This window comes from Mastigoproctus giganteus, chromosome 9, assembly GCF_048544385.1.
Source record: "Mastigoproctus giganteus isolate SK-2022 chromosome 9, ASM4854438v1, whole genome shotgun sequence".
NCBI classification, from domain to species: domain Eukaryota; kingdom Metazoa; phylum Arthropoda; class Arachnida; order Uropygi; family Thelyphonidae; genus Mastigoproctus; species Mastigoproctus giganteus.
Window position 1 is genome coordinate 116,143,476 of NC_143583.1, and position 21,596 is coordinate 116,165,071.

The 21,596-nt window shown below is 37.9% G+C and overlaps 1 protein-coding gene across 3 annotated transcripts in view; it reads right to left on the reverse strand.

The window, feature by feature from the left end:
• The window catches only part of LOC150080668 (fibrillin-2-like), a 1,460,049-nt gene that overhangs the window by 188,951 nt on the left and 1,249,502 nt on the right, over positions 1-21,596 (reverse strand). For all 3 annotated transcript variants that reach the window (XM_090381969.1, XM_090381968.1, XM_090381967.1), the window contains exon 56: positions 10,255-10,407. In XM_090381969.1, coding sequence (XP_090238095.1) covers positions 10,255-10,407 — 153 coding nt within the window. The remainder of the gene's footprint in view (positions 1-10,254; positions 10,408-21,596) is intronic.

Sequence of the window (21,596 nt, forward strand, 5' to 3'; positions counted from 1 at the left end):
ATTAAGCTTACATGAAATTAAAATATAATTACTATTAAAATTAAAATTAAAAATTAACAAAATAAAATATCATTACAACTGAACAAAGAGCATGCACAAGCTGCTACTATGTTGTAAAGGGCTACCCATTTTTCTATGGTGATACAGTTTCATTTGTTAATTTTAATGGAAACTGTATTTTAATGAAATTTAACCTTAGCTAATTAATATAATTAGCACTGATACTTCACTGATTCCCCAGAGAGGAATCAAAAGGTGTGGTTTCATAATAAAAGGAATTTTTACCCATGCAGAGAATTTTGAATGAATTATAGCAATCTTAAATAAACATTAAGTAAAACACCACTCTTTCCTATTTTTGGAGGAGTGGTGTTTTACTTAATATGTAAAAAAATTATAATTAAATTATAATTTAATTCAAATTCCTTTTTCCTACTAGCAAATTCTCTATAAATCATAGTTAGAGTACCATGTGCCTTCCTAGTTACCTACTTACATTGCATGGAAAATTTCATCTTAGATTGAACCATAACATGTCAGTACTTTTTGTCTTGAACCATATTTAGCTCCTCTCCCCTGATTTATATATTTCTCCAGGATTTCTGTTCCTCAAATGCATAACCTTATACAGTGTAATCTTCATATAAAGTAGGTGTCAGGCAACAACTTTAATACTCTTTTTATTTACTAATATTTTATAAGTATACAGATACAAAGTGTTAAAAGTTATATCATTCCCTTTACATTCTACTTACACACAATGATGTTATGGATTTATATTTTACATATTCATTCTAAAATAGTCTTAATCTAATTTGCTAGAACTGAAAGTGTTTTCTCAGTACATAATTCTTAATAGTGACCAGATGCAATAAATGAAGATGTTCACTATAACTCTGATGTTCTAACTACACCATCAACTCATTAATGTTTTCAAACAATTGCTAATTTACGGTGCTTTTTCTTTATCTCCGTGTAGTATCAAAGATTTTCTCAATATCCAGAGATACCAGATGCCTCTTTGCAAATGCAAATGCATTTCACATGTTAACAGCTTTGATGTAGACATCTAAAGTGGATCTGTTCTTTTCTGAAACTGCACTGATAATCACTCACAATATTTTATGCTAAGATCGATGCGAGCCTCTGAACCATTTTTTCTAGCCCTGCCTAAACATCTGGCAAGCAAGACTAGCCTACATTTATTTTGCAAAGAGGGATCTTTTCCTGGCTTTAGAAAGGTTAACACATGGAATGACAACAAGAGAGTATATAGTCATTTTTTCTAAAGATCTGGTTTTCCACAACTGGATCTTCAGGGAAATTGAAGGGAACTGAAGGCTTAGATGTTACAGCATTATGTCACATATGATATCGAGCAATGAAGCTCTGCTAGAGAAGTAATGAAATTTATCTGCTAGATGGTAGTAAAATTTAACTTGTGCTCTTTAGCATGAGCCTTAATATTCTGAAAATAAGAGTAAGAAGATGCTGATATTTCAGAGAAAGAATTGGATAGGGTATGCGCTATTTCAGCAATGGAGAACAGATCACATACTTGTCCAGTGAAGGACTGGTGAGGGATTCCATTGATATTTGTCATTTAAAACATGTATATGTCTCCATATTAGCATGGATCTGTGTCTGTGGTAATGACAAAAGCAATTTTTTTCTAATAACTAATTGGACTTCGGCTTTCAGTTGCTTGTAAATGATTAAGTTAATTGTAGTAAGACATTTATGCAACCAATTCCAAGCATTAATTTATCTCAATTTGTCAAGGGAGCTATCTCTATTCCTTGAGGAGGTTGTGGACTCACTTTGTATCTGTCAAGAATCTTCCCTTTTGTAATTCTGGTATTGCTACAGTTGCAGCTACTAACTAACATTTGGATAATGATGGGCACATTAATATCTTCAATGGGGTTGAACTGAAATCATCTGATTTGCATGTAATTTCTATTTAGTTATTTCAGTCTGTTCTAGAAAAATTCCAGGTAATGCAACATGAAGAGCGAAAAGTTAACTGCATTTGGATTTTACAGATAATAGGAAAGTAATCACTGTTGTTTGTGAGTCACTTAGCAGTGACCCAAATAACAGTGATCACTTAGCAGTGAGAAAATGTAGCACCTGTTGATAAACAAATCGTCGTCATCTCATTGTTCTGCTATTCCACAGCCTGTCACCACTGTCATCATTCCTAGATCCCCAACCATGCAGACCCATAATGTATTTTAGTCCTTGTCTCTCCACTTCCGACTTTTGCATTAAGGTCACCCATGATGATTATATCTCCACCTGTGATGTTCTCTTTGAGCTTGTCCTCAAACTGATAAACAAATATATGTATGAAATTCTGTGTTTAGCAGCATAGGTTGGTAATCATAGAATAATAACTAATTAGCTAACCTTGGTATCCATAAAAGGGAATTCCCATAATGGATGGTGGCCATTTTCCCAAATACAAAGTGGAGGTCTCATTTTGAGCTATTGCATGATCAAAAGTGGACAGGATCAACAGTGGATCAAGTATGTGGACAGGAAATCTGGTCTATACCTCTTCAAACTACTTCTGAGGTAGTTTGAAGAGGTATAGACCTCGAAGGGATGTTACATCTAACCAGAATAACAACTCCTCTGGAAGACATTAATGGCATCTATAAATAGTATAGCTCCAAAATTTGGGAGATACCTAGGGGATTAGATAACTTTTGTGTAGGCATACTCCTACAAAGGGGCAAATCTAGCTCATGTGTCTACTGTTGTGCAAGCTTCTGAAATTAATTATCACAGTCTGCTGTTGTGTGGTTGTTTGATCTCGCTGTTTTTTAAAGGATTTACTTTATTACATTGGTTTGGTTTTCATTTGTTCTTATTTGGGAAGACATGGCTATCATCCCATATCATCTTCTGCATGGAGGATCAGTATTGTATCATTTTGATCTGTTATCTTTACTGGTGGAATGTGATTGTTTCTTGCACACTAATGCAAGAAAAACAACACACACTAATTACAGTGTACTTAGTTTTAACTGGTTCCTGGGAGGTCTGCTGGTTGTCAGGTGTTACAGTCATTGGGTGTTTGGATTTCTCATCAACTGTGTTTAAGAATATGACTGTCTTGGTGGAAGAGAGTATTGAATGGGTTCATGTGGCAATAGAAATGTTCAGGGAAACAAAGACATCTGTCTGACTAGCAACTGTTCTATGACTTTTGGCAAAATTTGTTTTCTTGCTTCAGGATATTTACTTTGTATTTCTGAAAGTTTTTAGCAAGTTTCCATAATTCACATATCTTAGAGAAGGCCAGATGATGATGCCCTTTGAAATTTGGATAGAAAGGGGAGATAGCAGTACTGACTGACTATGTTCTTTGTATCTGCAGTGAGGACAGATTATGTTATCTCAATAGGTGTAAAAAATGTGAATACCAAACACTATTATATGTTACAAATGTTAAAAACATGGCCTGCGAATGCCATATTATTGACATTAGTAACACCTGATAGGGATTGACATATGTGGGCACATTCAAAGTGGCAAATATCCTGATTTGACTCTTTGAGGTAAAATGAGGGTGCTCAAAGTATGTATAATGTTCCATGCAAGAATAAGGTTACCAACTTTTATGTCATAAAATGTTTTGCTTGTATAACTTCCAGGTCTTTAAGCTATTAAACTATTTCTTCCTACGAGAGTTAATAAATCCAGTTCTGCTATAATTCCTTTGGAACTATTCAGAGTAATTGAATTGAAGAGCATGAAGAGTAACTGTAACAGGGAGTTTGGTAAAGGTTATTTGTTTTAACAACTGTTCTAACTTGGATTAAATGTCTCTATCATCAAATCTACCAAATGAAGTCTTTAAACTATTTTGGAAGAATCTGCAATCAGCTGAATAATTTTCTGTCCAAGGAATTGTCAAAGCTTGCTCAGAGGATGAGTTCTCAACGAATAAAGTATATTTAAAAAAGAATGGAATGTCTTTGCAAAAAAAAAAAAAAAGTCCTTTTTTTATCCTTTTTCATCAAAAAATCTCATCTCTTTGTCATTGGTATCAAAATTAAAGCATCATGGCTCTATTGGTCTCTAAAAGTTGTGACATCCATTTTACACTTCTTTTAGCTGGGGATTGATTTTGAAATCAGGTTGTTGTCATTGCCAACTGAAGACAAAAGTAATGCTGAGTGACAAAGTGGTATTAGTGGATAGCGAATAAGAAAAATAAAAAGGAAAGGTTTTTTTCTTTCCTGACATGCATGACTGAAATTTGATAAACATTATAACTTTTAAGTTTAACAGTTTAGAAAACAAATTTGAATGAATTTTTAACTGAAAAGGAGAGTGATTCCTCTGGAGATCACTTTAGAAGACTCACTCAGACCATTTGGCCTTTTTGACTTAGAGCCCATGTCAGAGACTTTTTGAGCAGGAACAAAAAAAAAAAAAAAAAAAAAAAAAGACATGAGCCAGTCATCTTGGGGAAAATCTTGCTTTTAAGGCATCTATTGAAAAAGAGAAGTAAGTGTCTCAATAATATAAACTATAAAACTAATAATACAATACAAAACTGGAGAGAAAAGCAAGCCTACTTTCATTTGACAGTAGTAACTAATTAACCAGTTTTTTTTAATAAGGAACCCAATTTAAACAAAAATTGGGAACAAAGGGGGTGCTCTTATGAAGAAAGGCTTAAGTTCTGCAAATTGCAGCTTCTGGAGACTAGGCACCTGCGAGGCAATCTGATTGATGTGTATAAGGCCTTGAATGGATTGAGCAGGCTCAATGCTGATGGGATTCGTCCTCTTGCTCAGATTACAAACCTGAGGGGACAGTTGTAAAATAGATGTGTGGAAATTTGCCTTTAGTCAGAAGGTAGTTGATTGTTGGAACAAACTTCCATCTGTTGTCGTGGAAGTTGATAGCTTAAAATAAATTTACGGCAGAAGTAGACAAACATTTGGAATGAATGGATCAGTAAAATGGGAAGGTTTTTTTTTTTTTTTTTTGGCTGATGCTATATAAGCTTGCGTTATTGCATCATATGCCTCTACTAATGCTAATGCTAACGTGGAGGCTAACTAATGCGTGGAGGCTACTAATGCTAATGCTAACGTGGATTAGCTAATGCTAATGCTAAAGTGGAGGCACTGGTTAAAGAAGCACTGCAGGATCATTTAGACAAGACTTCAGTTATAGCTCAGACATAGCATGGTTTTGTTAAGGGGAAGTCTTGCCTGACCAACTTGATTGGATACTATGATGCAGTCACAAAAGAACTGAATGCAGGGAATAACTTTGATATTATATACTTGGATCTTAGAAAGGCTTTTGATACTGTTGCACATGGAAGACTGCTACACAAATTGGAGCAGTGTGACATTGGAGGCAAATTGCTGCTATGGATAAAGGGGTGGTTGAGGGGGAGAAGACAGAGAGTGGTAATCAATGGACACTGCTCATCGTGGACTAATGTTATTAGTGGAGTCTCTCAGGGCTCAGTGTTGGGTCCATTATTGTTTTCTGTATTTATAAATGATATTGATGATGGTATATCAAGCTTAATGTCCAAGTTTGCAGATGATACAAAGGTTGGCAGGGTTGTCAAGGACACTACTGACACTATGCTGCTGCAACACGATCTGGAAAGGTTGAGCAGATGGGCTGAGAGGTGGCAAATGAAGTTTAACATTGACAAATGTAAAGTACTACACATGGGAAACAGCAACCCCAGAGCAACGTATCAACTCTGTGGTACTACACTGACAGTGGTAGAGAATGAAAGGGACTTGGGGGTGATTGTGCAGGCAGATATGAAGTTCTCTGAGCAGTGCAGACGGGCTGCAAGAGTAGCTCATGGAGTATTGTCAATGATATACAGGAATTTTTCCAGCAGGGATAAGGAGGTGATTATTCCATTGTATAAGGCAATGGTCAGGCCACACCTAGAGTACTGTATACAGGTCTGGAGGCCTCATTTCAAGAAGGATGTAGAGCTGCTGGAACGAGTACAGAGAAGGGCAACAAGATTAGTGAATGGAACAAAGGGGTGCTCTTACGAAGAAAGGCTTAAGTTTTGCAAATTACAATGTCTGGAGACTAGGCACCAGCGAGGTGATCTGATAGAGGTGTATAAAGCCTTGAATGGTTTGAGCATGCTCAATGCTGATGGGATTCTTCCTCTAGCTCAGAAAAATCACCTGAGAGGGCATAAATTCAAATTGAGGAAAGACAGATGTAGGATAGACGTGCGGAAATTTGCCTTTAGCCAGCGGGTGGTTGGTTGGTGGAACAGACTGCCATCCCTTGTGGTGGAGGTTGATAGCCTAAATAAGTTTAAGGCTCAGCTGGACAGGTATTTTGAACGAACAGAGGGGTGAAGTGGAAGTGGGTTTTTTTTTTTTTTTTTTTTTTGGCTGATGCTGCATAAGCTTGCTTTCTTGCATCAAATGCCTCTACTAATGCTAATGCTAATGCTAACCTATTAGCCACAACTTTTGCCCATCTCTGTTCCCACCTCTGACAAAATCAGATGGTTCAACTGTCACTTCACCCAATGATAAAGCTAATCTGCTTGCATCCTATTTTTCTTCCAACTTGTGTATTGATGATGATGATGATCTTGGTAAAACACCTCCCACCATTCCCAGTATGCTCCATTCAATGCCTCCTGCAGTCTTCTGTCAAAAGAATGTCAGAAGAATTTTGACAAATTTTGATGTAAGAAAGCTCCAAGTCCTGATGGTATTTCCCCACTAGTTCTCATAAACTGTGCTCCTGAACTTACTTCTGTTCTGTGTTGCTTTTTTTTTACTTTCTTATTCCAAAGGTGTTTTTACCTTCTGCTTGGAAATTTGCTCATATCCAGCCAGTTCCTAGAAAGGATGACAAAGCCTTTCCATCCAATTATCATCCCATTGGAATTACTTCTACTCTTTCTAAAGTAATGGAGAACTCAATTCACTGCCAACTTTAAACTATCTAGAAAATTTCCTTCTGATCAACTATCATCAGTATGGATTCCATCAATGTCGATCCACTGGCTTATGTTATCCATCTATGGACAAATTCAATGGAAAAGTTTGGTGAAACTGTAATCTGTTCCATCTGTTCTTTGTAACTGGTATCCAGTTTTCTCTTTGACCGCTCACTGCAGGTGATGGGAGATCTCCCTGTCTTCTAACTTCTCAATTAATGCTGGTGTTCCCCAAAGATCAGTTCATTCTCCCACTCTTTCCCTCTTGTATATTTTTTTCATCAGTGACCTGTACTTGTTAAGTAATTCCGCCGGTTTCCTACTCTTAATATCATTAGTGCCAACGTGTACAACTATATCACCTTTTGTACCCTTATATATAGCCAGCTTTGATTTCATGAGGAAAAGTTGGTGAATTGAATGTTAAGATGATGTTTCTAGTGGGAACTAATTTTCCATCCCTACGCATGGATATACGTTTGGCAGCTGTCACTCCCTGTGGTTTTAACTCTGAACAGATTTCCTCTTCAGTTACATCCATCAGATCCCATTCCGCGATGACACCACAGGATGAGTTCAGTGTCTTGTGGGGGGGTTATGGTGACAGGCATTCCCCCGATAGATGTAGCACGGAGGAGCTGTTCTGAGTGTATATCACTTCTGGTTTCTATAAGTATGTCACCCGAACGAAGCCGTTTGACAGACTTAGGAGAGCCTGCCAACCCTTCCAAACCCTTCTGGATAAAGAAGGGTGACATTTTTCCTATAGGATCACTAGTTGAGTGAATTATCAGGAACCGAGGTGTAGGACCTGATATAACCTCTTTTTTCTGTCTTTTTGCAGAAGTGACGTTCTCTTGGTCTACAGTAAAATTTTCAGTTAGGGACCGGGTTGGGGCCCCAGAAGAAATTAATTTATCAGGATTCATGTGGTTCAATGTCCGGGCTCCCCACGCACCATGGGGCTCAAAGGGACGCCCACTACCCGGCATGCAATAAATGCGCTCGGGAGTGGAACGCCAGGGCTACCTAGTCACCATACCCGCACTGCCGCCAGCCTGAATCCTGTCTCTCGGACCATGAGGGTAGGGGTGTGGCATTGACGTGGATGACCCTCGCAGGCGAGCCTACTAGCCGATTGATCCTAGCCGGACCTTCCAGGACCTCCCGTCTTGTCGAAGCAGGGGCCAAAGCGGTGTATTGAAGCTGGGCCCCTCAACCACCAGGATCCCCCTTTCCGAATTTCCACGGGTCGCAGTGCACGGCAAACACGCCGGATTCCATTGATGTAAGCCTGGAACCTGGGCTGTGGGCGTTGGATCCCAGTGATGCTAGTCTTGAAGTCCAGCAGCGTCACTGGGAGGTCCCCTCACCATGTACAGGTGCCCACGTCGAGGGGCTCCAGTGAGGCAAAGATAACTTAGTTGATTTAAATCCAGTTAAAACTCAGTCCTGTCTTATATCTCACAAAAAAGGATTCTTCTGCTCCTATGCTCATCTTCTATGACACTCTGATTTCTAGGCAAGGTCATATATCTCTATTGGGGATTACCCTGACTTCTAATCTCTCTTGGCATAAGCACATTACAAATATTGCTACCTCTGCATCTAAAAAACTGGGTTTTTTTCTTTCACTCTAGGCATTACTTTACTTCCAACAGCTGTTGTACAAATTGCAAATCTACCATGGAATATTGTTCCCATATGTGGTGTGGTCTCTCCAAAGACTCTTTAAGGCTTCTATATTCCATTCAAACGAGGGCAGTTAGGTTAATTAATACCTCATCTCTAAAATGATTCATCTTAACAAATGACTCATCTTTCTACTCTCTGTCTCATAGACGTTCTGTTTCTGCTGCATGCTTTTCTATAGATATTTCTATGGTCACTGGTTTGAATTGGCTTCTATAATTCCCTCTCACTCTTTCAAAGTAGTGAGAGGGAATTACTGAATATCCTTTTACTATTCAACTTCAAACTCACAAAACCAACTTTTCTTCTTCCTCATTTATTCATTAAACTTCTGTCATACATATTTCCTGAAAATTACATTATACAGAAATTCAAGTCTAATATCAACAAATATCTTTTTTCATCTTCTTAACCTTCAACCCATGCATGGTACTAAGTACTATAGGTTCTTAGGTTCTAATACATCTTGTATTTTGGGTTTTCATTTAATAAAAAAAAAAAAATCCAATATTACCTTGGATTAAGAGCACTAGTGTTTGATATACAAAGAAATAGCAGATATTACAGGCTAAAATTGATGATGATGTTGAGATTGCTGACGTGGCTACTTTACTTGCATCATATGGCTAAGATTATCCAAGAACTTCCTGAGCTTCAAAAAAGCAAAAAATGTAAAGACACGGTTGTAAAAATGCTAACATTGTATACTGATTAAGAGCAACCAAGGAAGTAACTGGAACAAACTTCCATCTGTCATTGTGGAAGTCGATAGCTTAAATAAATTCAAAGAACTGGAACAAAATGGATGGGTGAAATGGGAAGTTTTTTTTTTTTTTTTTTTGGCTGATGCTATATAAGCTTGTTTTCTTGCTTCATATGCCTGTATTAATGCTAACGTGTCAGACTCTTTTACCCATTTAGAAGCTGTGTGGCCATTTTTGCTGAGAAAAATGAATACATACACAAAAGCAGCACAAGTAGTATGGAAATAACAAAAAAAACATACAAATGTTACCAGCTATCATACAAAGAAGGGAACAATATTGCAGGCATCAACAGCCTCATATTTTAAACAACCACAACCATCTCCACCTACAACAGCAGAAGAATCTTCATTATTTGTGACTGGCTAAGATTAATGAAAACAAAAAAAAAAAAAAAAAGAATTTGTTTTTCTTTTTTTTATTCTACAGTTTTCCTTTCTTTCACGATTATAAATCTAATGGGGATTCAGTATTACTCTATTATACTCCAGCAATTGTTATAATTAAAATTCACTACTCGTGTTTTTTTTCAAGAAGGCATCTATATCACTATAACACATGGTAGTATAAGGAAAATTTCCATCTGCATAATAACATTGCAGTAAATGACTCACTTTTAAGAAACCCAAAGCTGTCATTAAGCCAAGTATATGTGTATATGTTTTAACTGGTTTATGATTTGTTTATCCTATGTGGGTTTTATTATTTTGATTTAATCTTGGTTATCACAAGGTTGAACAAAACTTAGTTACCACAAGCAAAGCTGAACAAAAGAAGGAGACAAAACAAAAAAAATAATTTTTAAAATGAAAAACTCACTCGTTCCTCGTTGTGGACATATTTCACACCCAGGACCCCAGGATATTCCAATACCACAGCAACAGTCAGCTTTGGTTATTTCCATCATGTCTGCAGTGTGGGTAGTACAAGTACCAGCAGATGTTTGGCTGAAGCAAAATCCAACACGAATATCTAGAAAAAAAATTTTTTGGAAGAAAATTTTAGATGTATTATTTTCCTAAGTAAGTCCTATAAAAACATCTAAATGAATATTAAAAATTGCAAACTAAATTAGAATGGATTGTCTAGGATTTAAGCTGGAGCATCTAAGGTCATGAGATGTACCAGCAGATGTTTGGCTGAAGCAAAATCCAACACGAATATCTAGAAAAAAAATTTTTTGGAAGAAAATTTTAGATGTATTATTTTCCTAAGTAAGTCCTATAAAAACATCTAAATGAATATTAAAAATTGCAAACTAAATTAGAATGGATTGTCTAGGATTTAAGCTGGAGCATCTAAGGTCATGAGATGTCAGTATCTTATGGGTATAAATTTAAGGTATTGTGCTGTCGGATTTTGATTCAAATTGCTGATGTTAATGGAAAGGATAAACCAAGTAACTCTCCCTATGACAAACTAACTTATCATTGGCAAATGATTCACGATAGCAAATTTCTGCAACATCAGAAAAAAAGAAAAAAAAACTACCCATTTTTACAACGTCATATGGAAGTTTGCTCCATCAATTGATTATTCTCTGGCTGAAAGCAAATTTCCACAGATCTTGCAACCACCCTTTCCCAATTTAAATTTGTGCCTCCTTAGGTGCATTATGGCCTTTGCTGCCCTTGCGCCATAAAGCCTACATACAAACAAACAAACATTGTGCCTCCTTTGTCTAAGCTAGAGTAAAGATGCCATCAACATTTAGCTTACTCAATGTATAAAGAGCTTTAAACACCTCAAATCAGATTTCCTTGCAATTTTCAGAACTGAAGTCTTTTTTGGTAAGAAAACCTTTGTTCCCTCACTTCTCTGCACCCATTCCAACAGATCAGCATTATTCCTAAAATGAGGCTTCCAGAGACCTGTATCTAATACTCAAGATGTGGTCCAACCATTCCTTTATATACCTCCTTATCCATGCTGGTAAAATTCCTGTATATCATTGACATGATAAGCTGTCCTAGCAGCCTGTCTACACTGCTCAGAGAAATTCATGTCAAACTGTACAATTACCCCCAGTTCTTTTCTCTACAACATTTGGTGGTACACACCAGTGTTCTCCCCCAGAAAATTTACTTCACAATATTATAAAATTTTCTGTTATTTATAAATATGACTTAAGTGATCCAGAGCAAAAATTAATTGCATAATTTAACATTATATGCTCCTGTTGCATTGACCTTGATCGCATAGCATATTCGAATTAATATTGATCAAGATCAGTGAGCACACAGTTAGTATATTAATATGGGATTACTGCTACCTATGCATTTGTCAATGTTAAACTTCAACTGCCAATTCTCAGCCCATCTGTTTATTTTTTCCAGATTTTGCAGTAGCATATCCTGATTACCGTTACTATTCATTGTTCCCACATTAGTATCATCTGCAAACTTAGTCTGATTTCAGGGAAATTTCATTATCTTTCATATTATTATTATAGAGTGCATAAACAAAGACCTTGATCAGTTTGAATCTGTTGTTGAAGCCTTTGCTGCTGTAAAGGAACTCAAATGGTACTGCTACTGCACATATACTCCTCATTCATCGAAGCCTCTTGCCCATATCCATGGTATGCAAAAGCTCTATTTCGACATGCAGAATGTTTCTGTACAGGAGTAATTTAGTTCTGAATAAAGCACTTTGATCAAATAACTATGGCTTGAATTTGCGCTATGATTTCTGGCCAAATTGGAGGAGGATAGAGAATAGTACGCATCAGAGGAAACACTTTGTTCTGTTGAGTGGCATGAAAACATGAAATTAAACAATTTAGGCAGAAGTAAATCCACATTCCACTCATGTACCATCTCTGCATGAAGTGAAAGTGATAGGTTTGAGAGACAGAATGAAATGAGCAGTAAGGCCACTGCTCGTTTCTTTCTTGGTCTAATATTTTTGAGGAATTAATGGCCCAAAGGCTAAAAACATGTGCCATTATGAGTACTTTCTCACTTTTTTTGCAAGCATGGCAGCCAACAGGAAGGGTTATTATTAATATAATATTTGAATGGCTTACTGCACAAGTCATCTTGATCAAATCCACCACTTCTGTGATTGTAATCCTGTAGTTGCACAGTCACAAAAACACCAAAGGACCAAACTAACAAACTGTTTTCAGTTTGATCTTTTGGTTTTTTTTGGTAGATTTCAATCTGTGGACTATCTAGATGGAAATGGATGAGATGGAGATTGGAACTGAGACTGCATATATTTGTGAAATGAATGAGGAAGTTTAGATTGTTTCACAGACAAGTTATCCCTTCTTTGGAATGGGTGCAGAAAAGGGCAAAGAGATTGGTGAAGGAACAAAAGGGTGGTCTTACCACGAAAGGCTTCAGTTCTGCAAACTGCAGTTCTAGAGACAAGGTACTTGAAAGGTGATCTGACCAAGGAGTTCAAGGCTTTGAATGAATTGAGCTAGCTCAATGCTGATAGCATTCTTCCTCTTGCTCAAACTACACACATGAGGGGAAGGCATAATTCAAACTGAAGAAGGATGGTTGCCAAACAGATATGTAGAAATCTGCCTTCAGTCAATGGGTAGTTGATTGTTGGAACAAACTTCTAGCTGTTGTTGGGGAAGTGGTTAGTTTGAATAAGTTCAAGAAAGAACTAGGCAAACTAGTTATTTTTTGGAGGGGATGACAGATGATGTGAAATTTTTTTTCCCTTTTTTTTTTGCTGATGCTATATAAGCTTGCTTTCTTGCATCATTTGCCACTACTAATATCAATACCAAAATTTATTCTAATAGTTTGGCTATTCATGATACATTCAGTAGATAAAGTAAAAAAAAAAATTGAGGGGAAGCCATGTTGCGTGAATGATAAAATTAAAATTTTAGGACTAAACTTTTTTAGTCACGGAACACTTTTCATCTCACAATATATTTACAGAACATATACGAATCACAAGTTTAGCGGGAGTCGAAGAACTATTTGCTAATGATATTTTATTACATACGATGCACTGTGCATTAGGAGTATCTTTATTTCCAACACATGTAAAGACGAAATTCAAATAACTATCATCATACTTTCATTTTGGTCTTTTATTAGTTGGTTCTGTTTTTTCACTTTGGATTTTTGGGGAACAAAAGGCTACAATTGTTCATCCTCACTTTGAAGTGTGACAATACTGTGTTCGTTTTCATCGACCACAGTTGCACTACTAGAACTACTTGCTTCTCATTTTAAAGTTCCTTTTTTCAACCACAAATCCATGGTCATTTATTTTAATAATATTTCAAAATATAATTATCAAAAAAAAATTTATATAAAGAAGCGGGTTTAGTTATGATATCGGTTCACTTCCCCCCTCCTTCAAACCCATGTACTCCAGGCTAAATCACATACAGATGGCATATTATATCACCACATTCCTACTTTTAGGTAGATGTCATTACCTGTATGCAGTGCTTTTTTTGTAAAAAAATAGGTGCCAGTACTCATTCTTTGCTATCAGGAAAAATTGAAAATTAAAAGGATATGAAAAGTACTCTAAAAATTTTTTTTTCCTGATATTGTTTTTTTTTTTTTTTATCTAAACCCCAAACATGAGAGGTTACTTTCGTAGTAATGTTTTTGGAATAAGAACAACAAATTTAGTATATTAACAGTTTATTAAGTATAAATTAATTATTCAAGTATATATAAAAAAATAAGTAAAATGTGAATAAAATAAGTAAATAAATCGGTCAACTACTGAGTGCCGAGCACTCGGGATGACACGAATGGTCATTAGTGTAGTACATGTATCTCAAATAGAGAGCTTTATGGTAATTGAAAAAAGTTTATAGTACCCAGGCTTGGCCTAAAACTTAGGAAATAATGAAAACGTTGTCTATTTGAATCTTTCCAGTTGTTGTGAATGCCAAGGGTGGGAGAAGCGACTATTGGAGAAGTGACTGGCAGGTGAGGGCCGTGCAAGACACTGCACAGGCACCTCTCCACCACCACCACCTCAACACTGGCTCTTTGAGTATCTCATTGCTGGGATAACTGCAGTTTTGAAAATAGTTAAATATTTTTTTTTTTTTTTTTTTTTTATGAGAACCCCAAACACGAGAGGTATTATAACCTATAGTACTTAGTACCGTGCTTGGGTTGGAGGTTGAGAAGACGAAAGAAGATATTTGTTGATATTGGACTTGAACTTCTGTAGATTGTAATTTTCAGGAAATATGTATGAAGGAAGGTTGTTCCAGAAAACGGCAGTAGAATGAATAAACGAGGAAGATGAAAAGTTGGTTCTGTGGGTTTGAAGTTGGACAGTAAATGGATGTTGGCTGGTGGCGGCACGTGTTCGGACTGTTTTGAAAGAGAGAGCGGGAATTATAGAAGCCAATTCAGAAGAACAGTGCCCATGGAAGTATCTGTAGAAGAGGCATGCAGCAGAAACAGTGCGTCTATGAGACAGCGAGTGGAGAGACTCTGTTAGAGATGAATCATTAATTAACCTAACTGCCCTCTTCTGAATGTAATCAAGAAGCCTGAGAGAGGTTTTGGGGGCACCACCCCAGATGTGGAAACAATATTCCATGGCAGGGCAGATTTGCGATTTATACAGAGTGAGCAGCTGTTTGGAAGAAAAGTAATGCCGAGAGCGAAAGAGAAAACCAAGTTTTTTAGATGCAGAGGAAGCAATATTTGTAATGTGTTTGTGCCGAGAGAGATTAGAAGTCAGGGTAATCCCCAAAAGAGATATATCATTTTGCCTAGAAATCGGAGTGTCACTAAAGATAAGCATAGGAGCAGAAGAATCCTTTTTGTGAGATATAAGACAAGACTGAGTTTTAGAAGGGTTGAAATCAACTAAGTTGTCTTTGCCCCACTGGAGGATTACCTGAAGATCGGCATTTAAGGAATTGGCAGCAGATTTTCGAGAACTTGAAGCTGATTGAGCTGGACAAGGTTTCTCAAAATGGAAAGTTGAATGCAATGTGCTACCATCGGCAAAACTATGGATAGGATTTCCAGTCAATGGAAGAAGGTCATTGATATACAAGAGGAAAAGAGTGGGGGAAAGAACTGAACCTTGGGGGACACCGGCATTAGTGGAGAAGTTAGAAGACAGAGAGCCATCTACCATCACCCTCAGTGAGCGATCAGAGAGAAAACTGGATAACCAATTACTAAAAACAGTTGGCAAACCATAAGATGGAAGCTTGTTTAGAAGACCTTTATGCCAAACACGATCAAAAGCCTTTGAGATGTCAAGAGCAACTACTTGTGTTTCACCGAACTTTTCCATTGAATTAGTCCATAAATGGGTAACATAAGCCAGAATATCACCAGTGGATCGACACTGACGGAATCCATACTGGCGATCGTTGATCAGACGGAAGGTTTCTAAGTAGTTTAAGAGTTGGCGGTTAATTGATTTCTCCATTACTTTAGAAAGAGTAGAAGTAATTGCAATGGGACGATAATTGGATGGGAGGGATTTGTCACCCTTTTTAGGAACTGGCTGGATATGAGCAAATTTCCAAGCAGAAGGAAAAACACCTTTGGAATAAGAAAGTGAAAAAAGGCGGCAAAGAATAGGAGTAAGTTCAGGAGCACAGGTTTTGAGAACAAGTGGAGAAATACCATCAGGACCTGGAGCTTTCTTAGCATCAAGATTCATCAAAATCCTTCTGATATCCTTTTGACGGAAGACCACAGGAGGCATTGAATGGAGCGTGTTAGGAATGGTGGGAGGTGTTTTACCAAGATCATTAATACATGAGCTCAAAGAAAAATGGGATGCTAGCAGGTCAGCTTTATCCTTGGCTGAAGTGACAACAGAACCATCTGGTTTGGACAGAGGTGGGAGCAGAGATGGGCAAAAGTTGCGGCCAATAGCTTTGGCAAGAGACCAGAATGCTCGGCTACCATTAGGGCAAGAAGCAAGTTTTCTACTCTTAGCCTGTTCAAACTCTAGTTTGGACTGATTAATAACTGCTTTACAATTGTTGCGAGCTTTGGTGTAGGCAGAAAATGAAACTGAAGAATTAGAAACAAGCCAATTACGATATGCAACATTCTTCTCTTGGACAGCCTTAGCACATTTATTGGAAAACCAAGGTTTAGATAAAGGACGAGATTTTAAAGTGGAGTGTGGGATAAAGGATTCCATTCCTGCAAGAATAATTTCACTGACACGATCTGAGCAAACGTTGACATCAGAAGTTTTGAAACAGTAATCAGACCAAGGAAAAGAAGAAAAGAAGTCTCGCAGGTCATCCCATTTAGCATTCTTGTAATGCCAAACAATACGAGGTTGGGAATAGCCATGAGATAAAGGTTCCATTGGAGAAGAGGCAATCACCAAGTTGTGATCTGAAGTGCCTAAAGGACCTCTCACTTCAACCTTGTACTTAGAAGGGTTGTTTGTGAGAAAAAGATCAAGCGTATTGGCTGTATGATTAGGATTGTCCGGTATTCTTGTAGGTAAATGAACAATCTGTGCTAGGTCATTAGTAATTGCAAAAGCCTCAGCATCTCGACCTGCTGGGTCGGTGTGACTAGAAAACGGAAGCCAGCTGGTGTTGTGAACGTTAAAATCACCAAGGAAAATTACCTCACTGTTAGGAAAGTTGGACTGGAGAAAGTCAAGTTGCAAAGAGAGGAAGTCAAAGAGCTCCAAGTGATTAGTGGAGTTGGGAGAACGGTAGAGACAACAGATGAATTTGACACAATGAGGTAGAGAGATTTTAAGCCAGAGAAGATCAAAGAGAGGAGATTCCAAATTGCCAAGTCTCTGACAGGGAATATCAGAACGGACATATGCACAAGTACCTCCTTTGAGGCGAAAGGAATCATACAGCAAATAATTTGGACATCTGAGATGAGCAGTAGTTGAATCAACTGATAACTGAGATTCAGTCAGAAAAAGTACATGGGGTTTGGAAGACTGCAAGTGGAAATGGACATCGTTGAGATTAGAATTGAGACCACGTATATTTGTGAAATGAATTAGGAAGTCCTTGGGAGGTTTAGATCTTTTCGCAGATAAGCTTGTTCTATTATTTTGACAATTCATGGTGTATTCAATAGTAAGAAAAAGTGGGTGGGACATGCTGTATGAAGTAATGAAATTTTTGGATATGGCGTACATGTGGTAAGAATATACCCAGATCCTTGACATAACGTGGCCTCGACAATGCTCCCCGCATACACACTACTCGGACTCCCTCCAGTCACTATCTGGCAGAGTAGAGGTAGCAAGATTATACACTAGCTGATCCGGAAGCTTCCTAGACAGTTACCAATAGGTTCAGTCCGGTGTACTAACTAGCGGCCGGCCTGCGAACACCGTTTTAGAGCTGTACCCTCGAAATGTAAGGAATATTGGATCTCACCACGACATTCATCATAACCTCAAAAATCATCAATCATACTGCATGATGGAAGAGATAGGGAAGGGTTGGCCGGAACTTAGCTCTAGAGACTAAACATGGGTTCCACCACTTCAAGCCTCCAATAAGCAAAGTGGTGGTATTTCACCGGTTGATGAGAGTCATCTACCACCTAGTACTGCCTATTAACATAGAGGGGCGGCATTCCTCCATGTGGTGTGGGTGCCACACCTCGACCCCTGCTTACGTTGGTTCACACCTGGGTGGTCACCCACCATGTACTTGTGCATGAAGGTTATACCCAGGATTACTAACAGTCCCACCATCGTGAAGGTGCAAGCAGAGGATTTGGCTGTCATAGACCGTCCGGACTTCGCCTAAATTGGGTCCACTTTGACTTGAGTGTCACCCGAATATCAGTTCCATCAGCGTTTTAGACTCCCAGGTAGCAAGAACAGCTTGTCTGGCATATCTGAGAGAATGTCTGTGACAACCTCAAGGACCATCGTATATTTGACCAGAAGTATATTTGTCCTCAAGGACAAATATACTTCTGGTCGCAAAATTTATAAATGACCTTTATAGAATTATTAACTAACTATTTAGCAACCTTTTTGTCACTAAAAGGAGAGTTACTTAGTACAAAGAAGCGTGCTATCGAAGTACAGCAAAAAATTGGTTTTTTAATTTTAAAACAAAAATAAATGATAGATTTCAATCAGAATAAATTGCTCTTGGTAAGCATCGAATAACACATAGCTAATGTGATTTTTAAATTTTTAGCTCCTTAGCGATGGAAATAGAGAGGGGGACACGAAAATTACTCATATTTTCCTGTTACATTTTCCTCTCTCAAATTTTTAATTTTAAAATTATATTTAAACATACTCTTTGAGCTCTTTCCAACGGTGTAGCTATAGGTTGTCGACAACATTTTTATCCCCCCACATTTTAACCCCCCTCTATTTCTCAGACAAATTTTTGTCAACAATGATCAATATGGCGTTATGTTGGCCCACTTGATGTGCAAATCCATGCAAAATTTCTAGTCAATAGGTTCAGTGGTTCCAGAGATACAATGCTGTGACAGATGGACGGATAGACAGACAACTGAGTGACATTTTAAGGGTCCTTCGTTAGACTATGGCCCTTAAAAATAATAAGTAAAAATTATTTTAAAATAAAGTTTTTGTAGAATATTCCAAATTTTTATTAAGTTTTTATCTGACACCTAATACTGACTTCTTTTCTTCCTCTTCGTGTGTCGGTTGCTGAATGACGTTTCCGAAGCAGCCACGAATCGACATATTTTGCTGGATCGAAGCAAGTCAGCGGTGGGCATACAATTTTAAGAAACAATAGTGAAGAAACTGTTTTTGTCATTAACTCTGATTGGGCTGACAATCAGATTATTGAAAACCCTCGTTCACATTCAATCAATAAAATTGGTATCATACTCAGTGCGTCCATCAAATTCTTCAATTCTTCCAAAACCATCTTTTCAATTAGGTACCCCCGAAATCCACGAATTGTATTTAACTGTAACCTAATTGATTTTCTAATTTTTTTTTTCTAACTTCATTTTCACCAAATGCCAACAATTCATGCTTAGAAGGTTTAATACCTTCATTGTCCTCGTTTTCCTTCTCTCGTCATCGGTATTGTCACTAGTTCTTAAATTTGAATTTTTTTTTTTTTTGAAACTGTCCAAAATGTCAGTGTCATTCGGATATTCAGGTACTGTGACCACGTAAACAGAGATAGGGAAAATTTACGGAAAAATGTGGATAACGCACTTCCGCGAAACAACAGATGATTATTTGTTGGGGTAAAAGAAAATCACTTTTCTAATTCTCGAACAGGGCACTTACAGTTTATTCACGAAGGTTTAAAATGCTGTTTTATTTCACGGAAAATGAACTAAAACAGCATTTTAAATTTTGTTAATTATCAAAAAATATCTCATTAAATGTTCAGTAAATGTAATACTGTATTGTACTTAATAAAATTTTCGAATATTTTCAATTTTACTTTTACATGCAACAAGATATGGAAAATGTAACACACTAAGGAAATTTAACTTTGAATTTTTTGAATATGGCCCCTGTACGGGAAATGTTTGGACATCACTGCAGTAGAAGGTGGACCAGATCCCATTGGGAATACACCTTGATCTGCTCACTGCAGACTAGCGCGACTTCTCCGTATGTGGGATGGGTGGTTGGATAGTTTTTACCAGGTACCACTAAGTTGTAGAATGGTAATCCCTTTAGCCCTCTAATTCGCTCAACAGCACTAATTGCCTAAATTGCCACAAACAAACCACCACTTTGAAGTGGTGGTTTGTTTGTGGGCCAGAAATGTGAACAGGGCGTACCGAGTTAATTCTCTCCTAATCCGATCGCTATATAACAATTTTCTCGTTCAACAGAAACCATTTTAAATGTAACTTCCAAGGGGAATTCAAAATAATTAAACAGAGGTCCGACTGAGTAATTTAGAATTATAAAAATGGTTATACAGTTTTATATAGAAAATATCTTAACAATAGACAGTGGAAAATGTAAATTTAGTTAAATAATTTTAAGCTTATTTGAATAGTAGATAAACATGTGAAAAAAATTTACGGAATATCACAAATTTCAAAGTGAACTGCATCCAAATGTCACACGTCACTTTTAATTAAGGTGCCGGTACGGCGTACCGTTGCATACCATCGCAAAAAAAAGCATTGCCTCTATGCAAAAGCCCACCAAAATAAAGTGTTCCGCAGTCTATTTGATTATTAGCCTTTGGCAGTATATTAATAATGCCATCCGCATGTGATTAGCCTGGAGTACATGGGCTTGAAGGAGAGGGGGAAGTGAACCAATATCATAACTAAACTCAAGTCAAGTGGACCTAATTTCGGCAAAGTCTGGATGGTCTGTCACAGCCAACTCCTCTGCTCGCACCTTCACGATGGTGGGACTGTTAGTAATCCTGGGTATAACGCTCATGCACAAGCACACTGTGGGTGACCACCTAGGTGAGCCAACATAAGCAGGGGTCGAGGCATGGCGCCCACACCACATGGAGGAATGCCGCCCTTCTGTGTTACCAGGCAATACTAGGTGATAGATGACTCTCATCGGCACCTCCATAGCCAGGTGGGCAGGAGCAGCAGCGCGTAGCACACGCTTCTTGATTAGACCGGGGTTCGAGCCCGTGGCCACCAAATACGAGGGATGCGGAAAGGTCAGGGAATGACCATTGCATATCCCGCAGCAATATGGCCTTAGTTGCTAATGCTCATAAAAACCACAACAAAAACAATGACTCTCATTAACCGGAGAAATACCATCACTTTGCTTATTGGAGGCTTGAAGTGGTGGTTTGTTTGTTATTTGGTTTTTTTTAGGGGCATTAGCAACTAAGGCTATATTGCTCCGGGGATATGAGGTGGTCATTCCCTGACCTTTCCGCATCCTCCGTATTTGGTGGTCACGGGCTCGAACCCCGGTCTAATCAAGAAGCGTGTGCTATGCACTGCTGCTCCTGCCCATCTGGCTACGGAGGTGCCTTTGAAGTGGTGGAACCCATGTTTAGTCTCCAGAGATAAGTTCCGGTCAACCCTTCCCCATCTCTTCCATCATGTAGTATGACTGATGACTTTTGAGGTTATGATGGACACCATGGTGAGATACAATCTTCCTTCCATTTCGAAGGTAAAGCACTAAAACGGTGTATACAGGCTGGCTGTTAGATAGTACAACAGATCGAACCTATTGGATACTCTTTAGTCAGCTAGTGTATAACCTTGCTACCT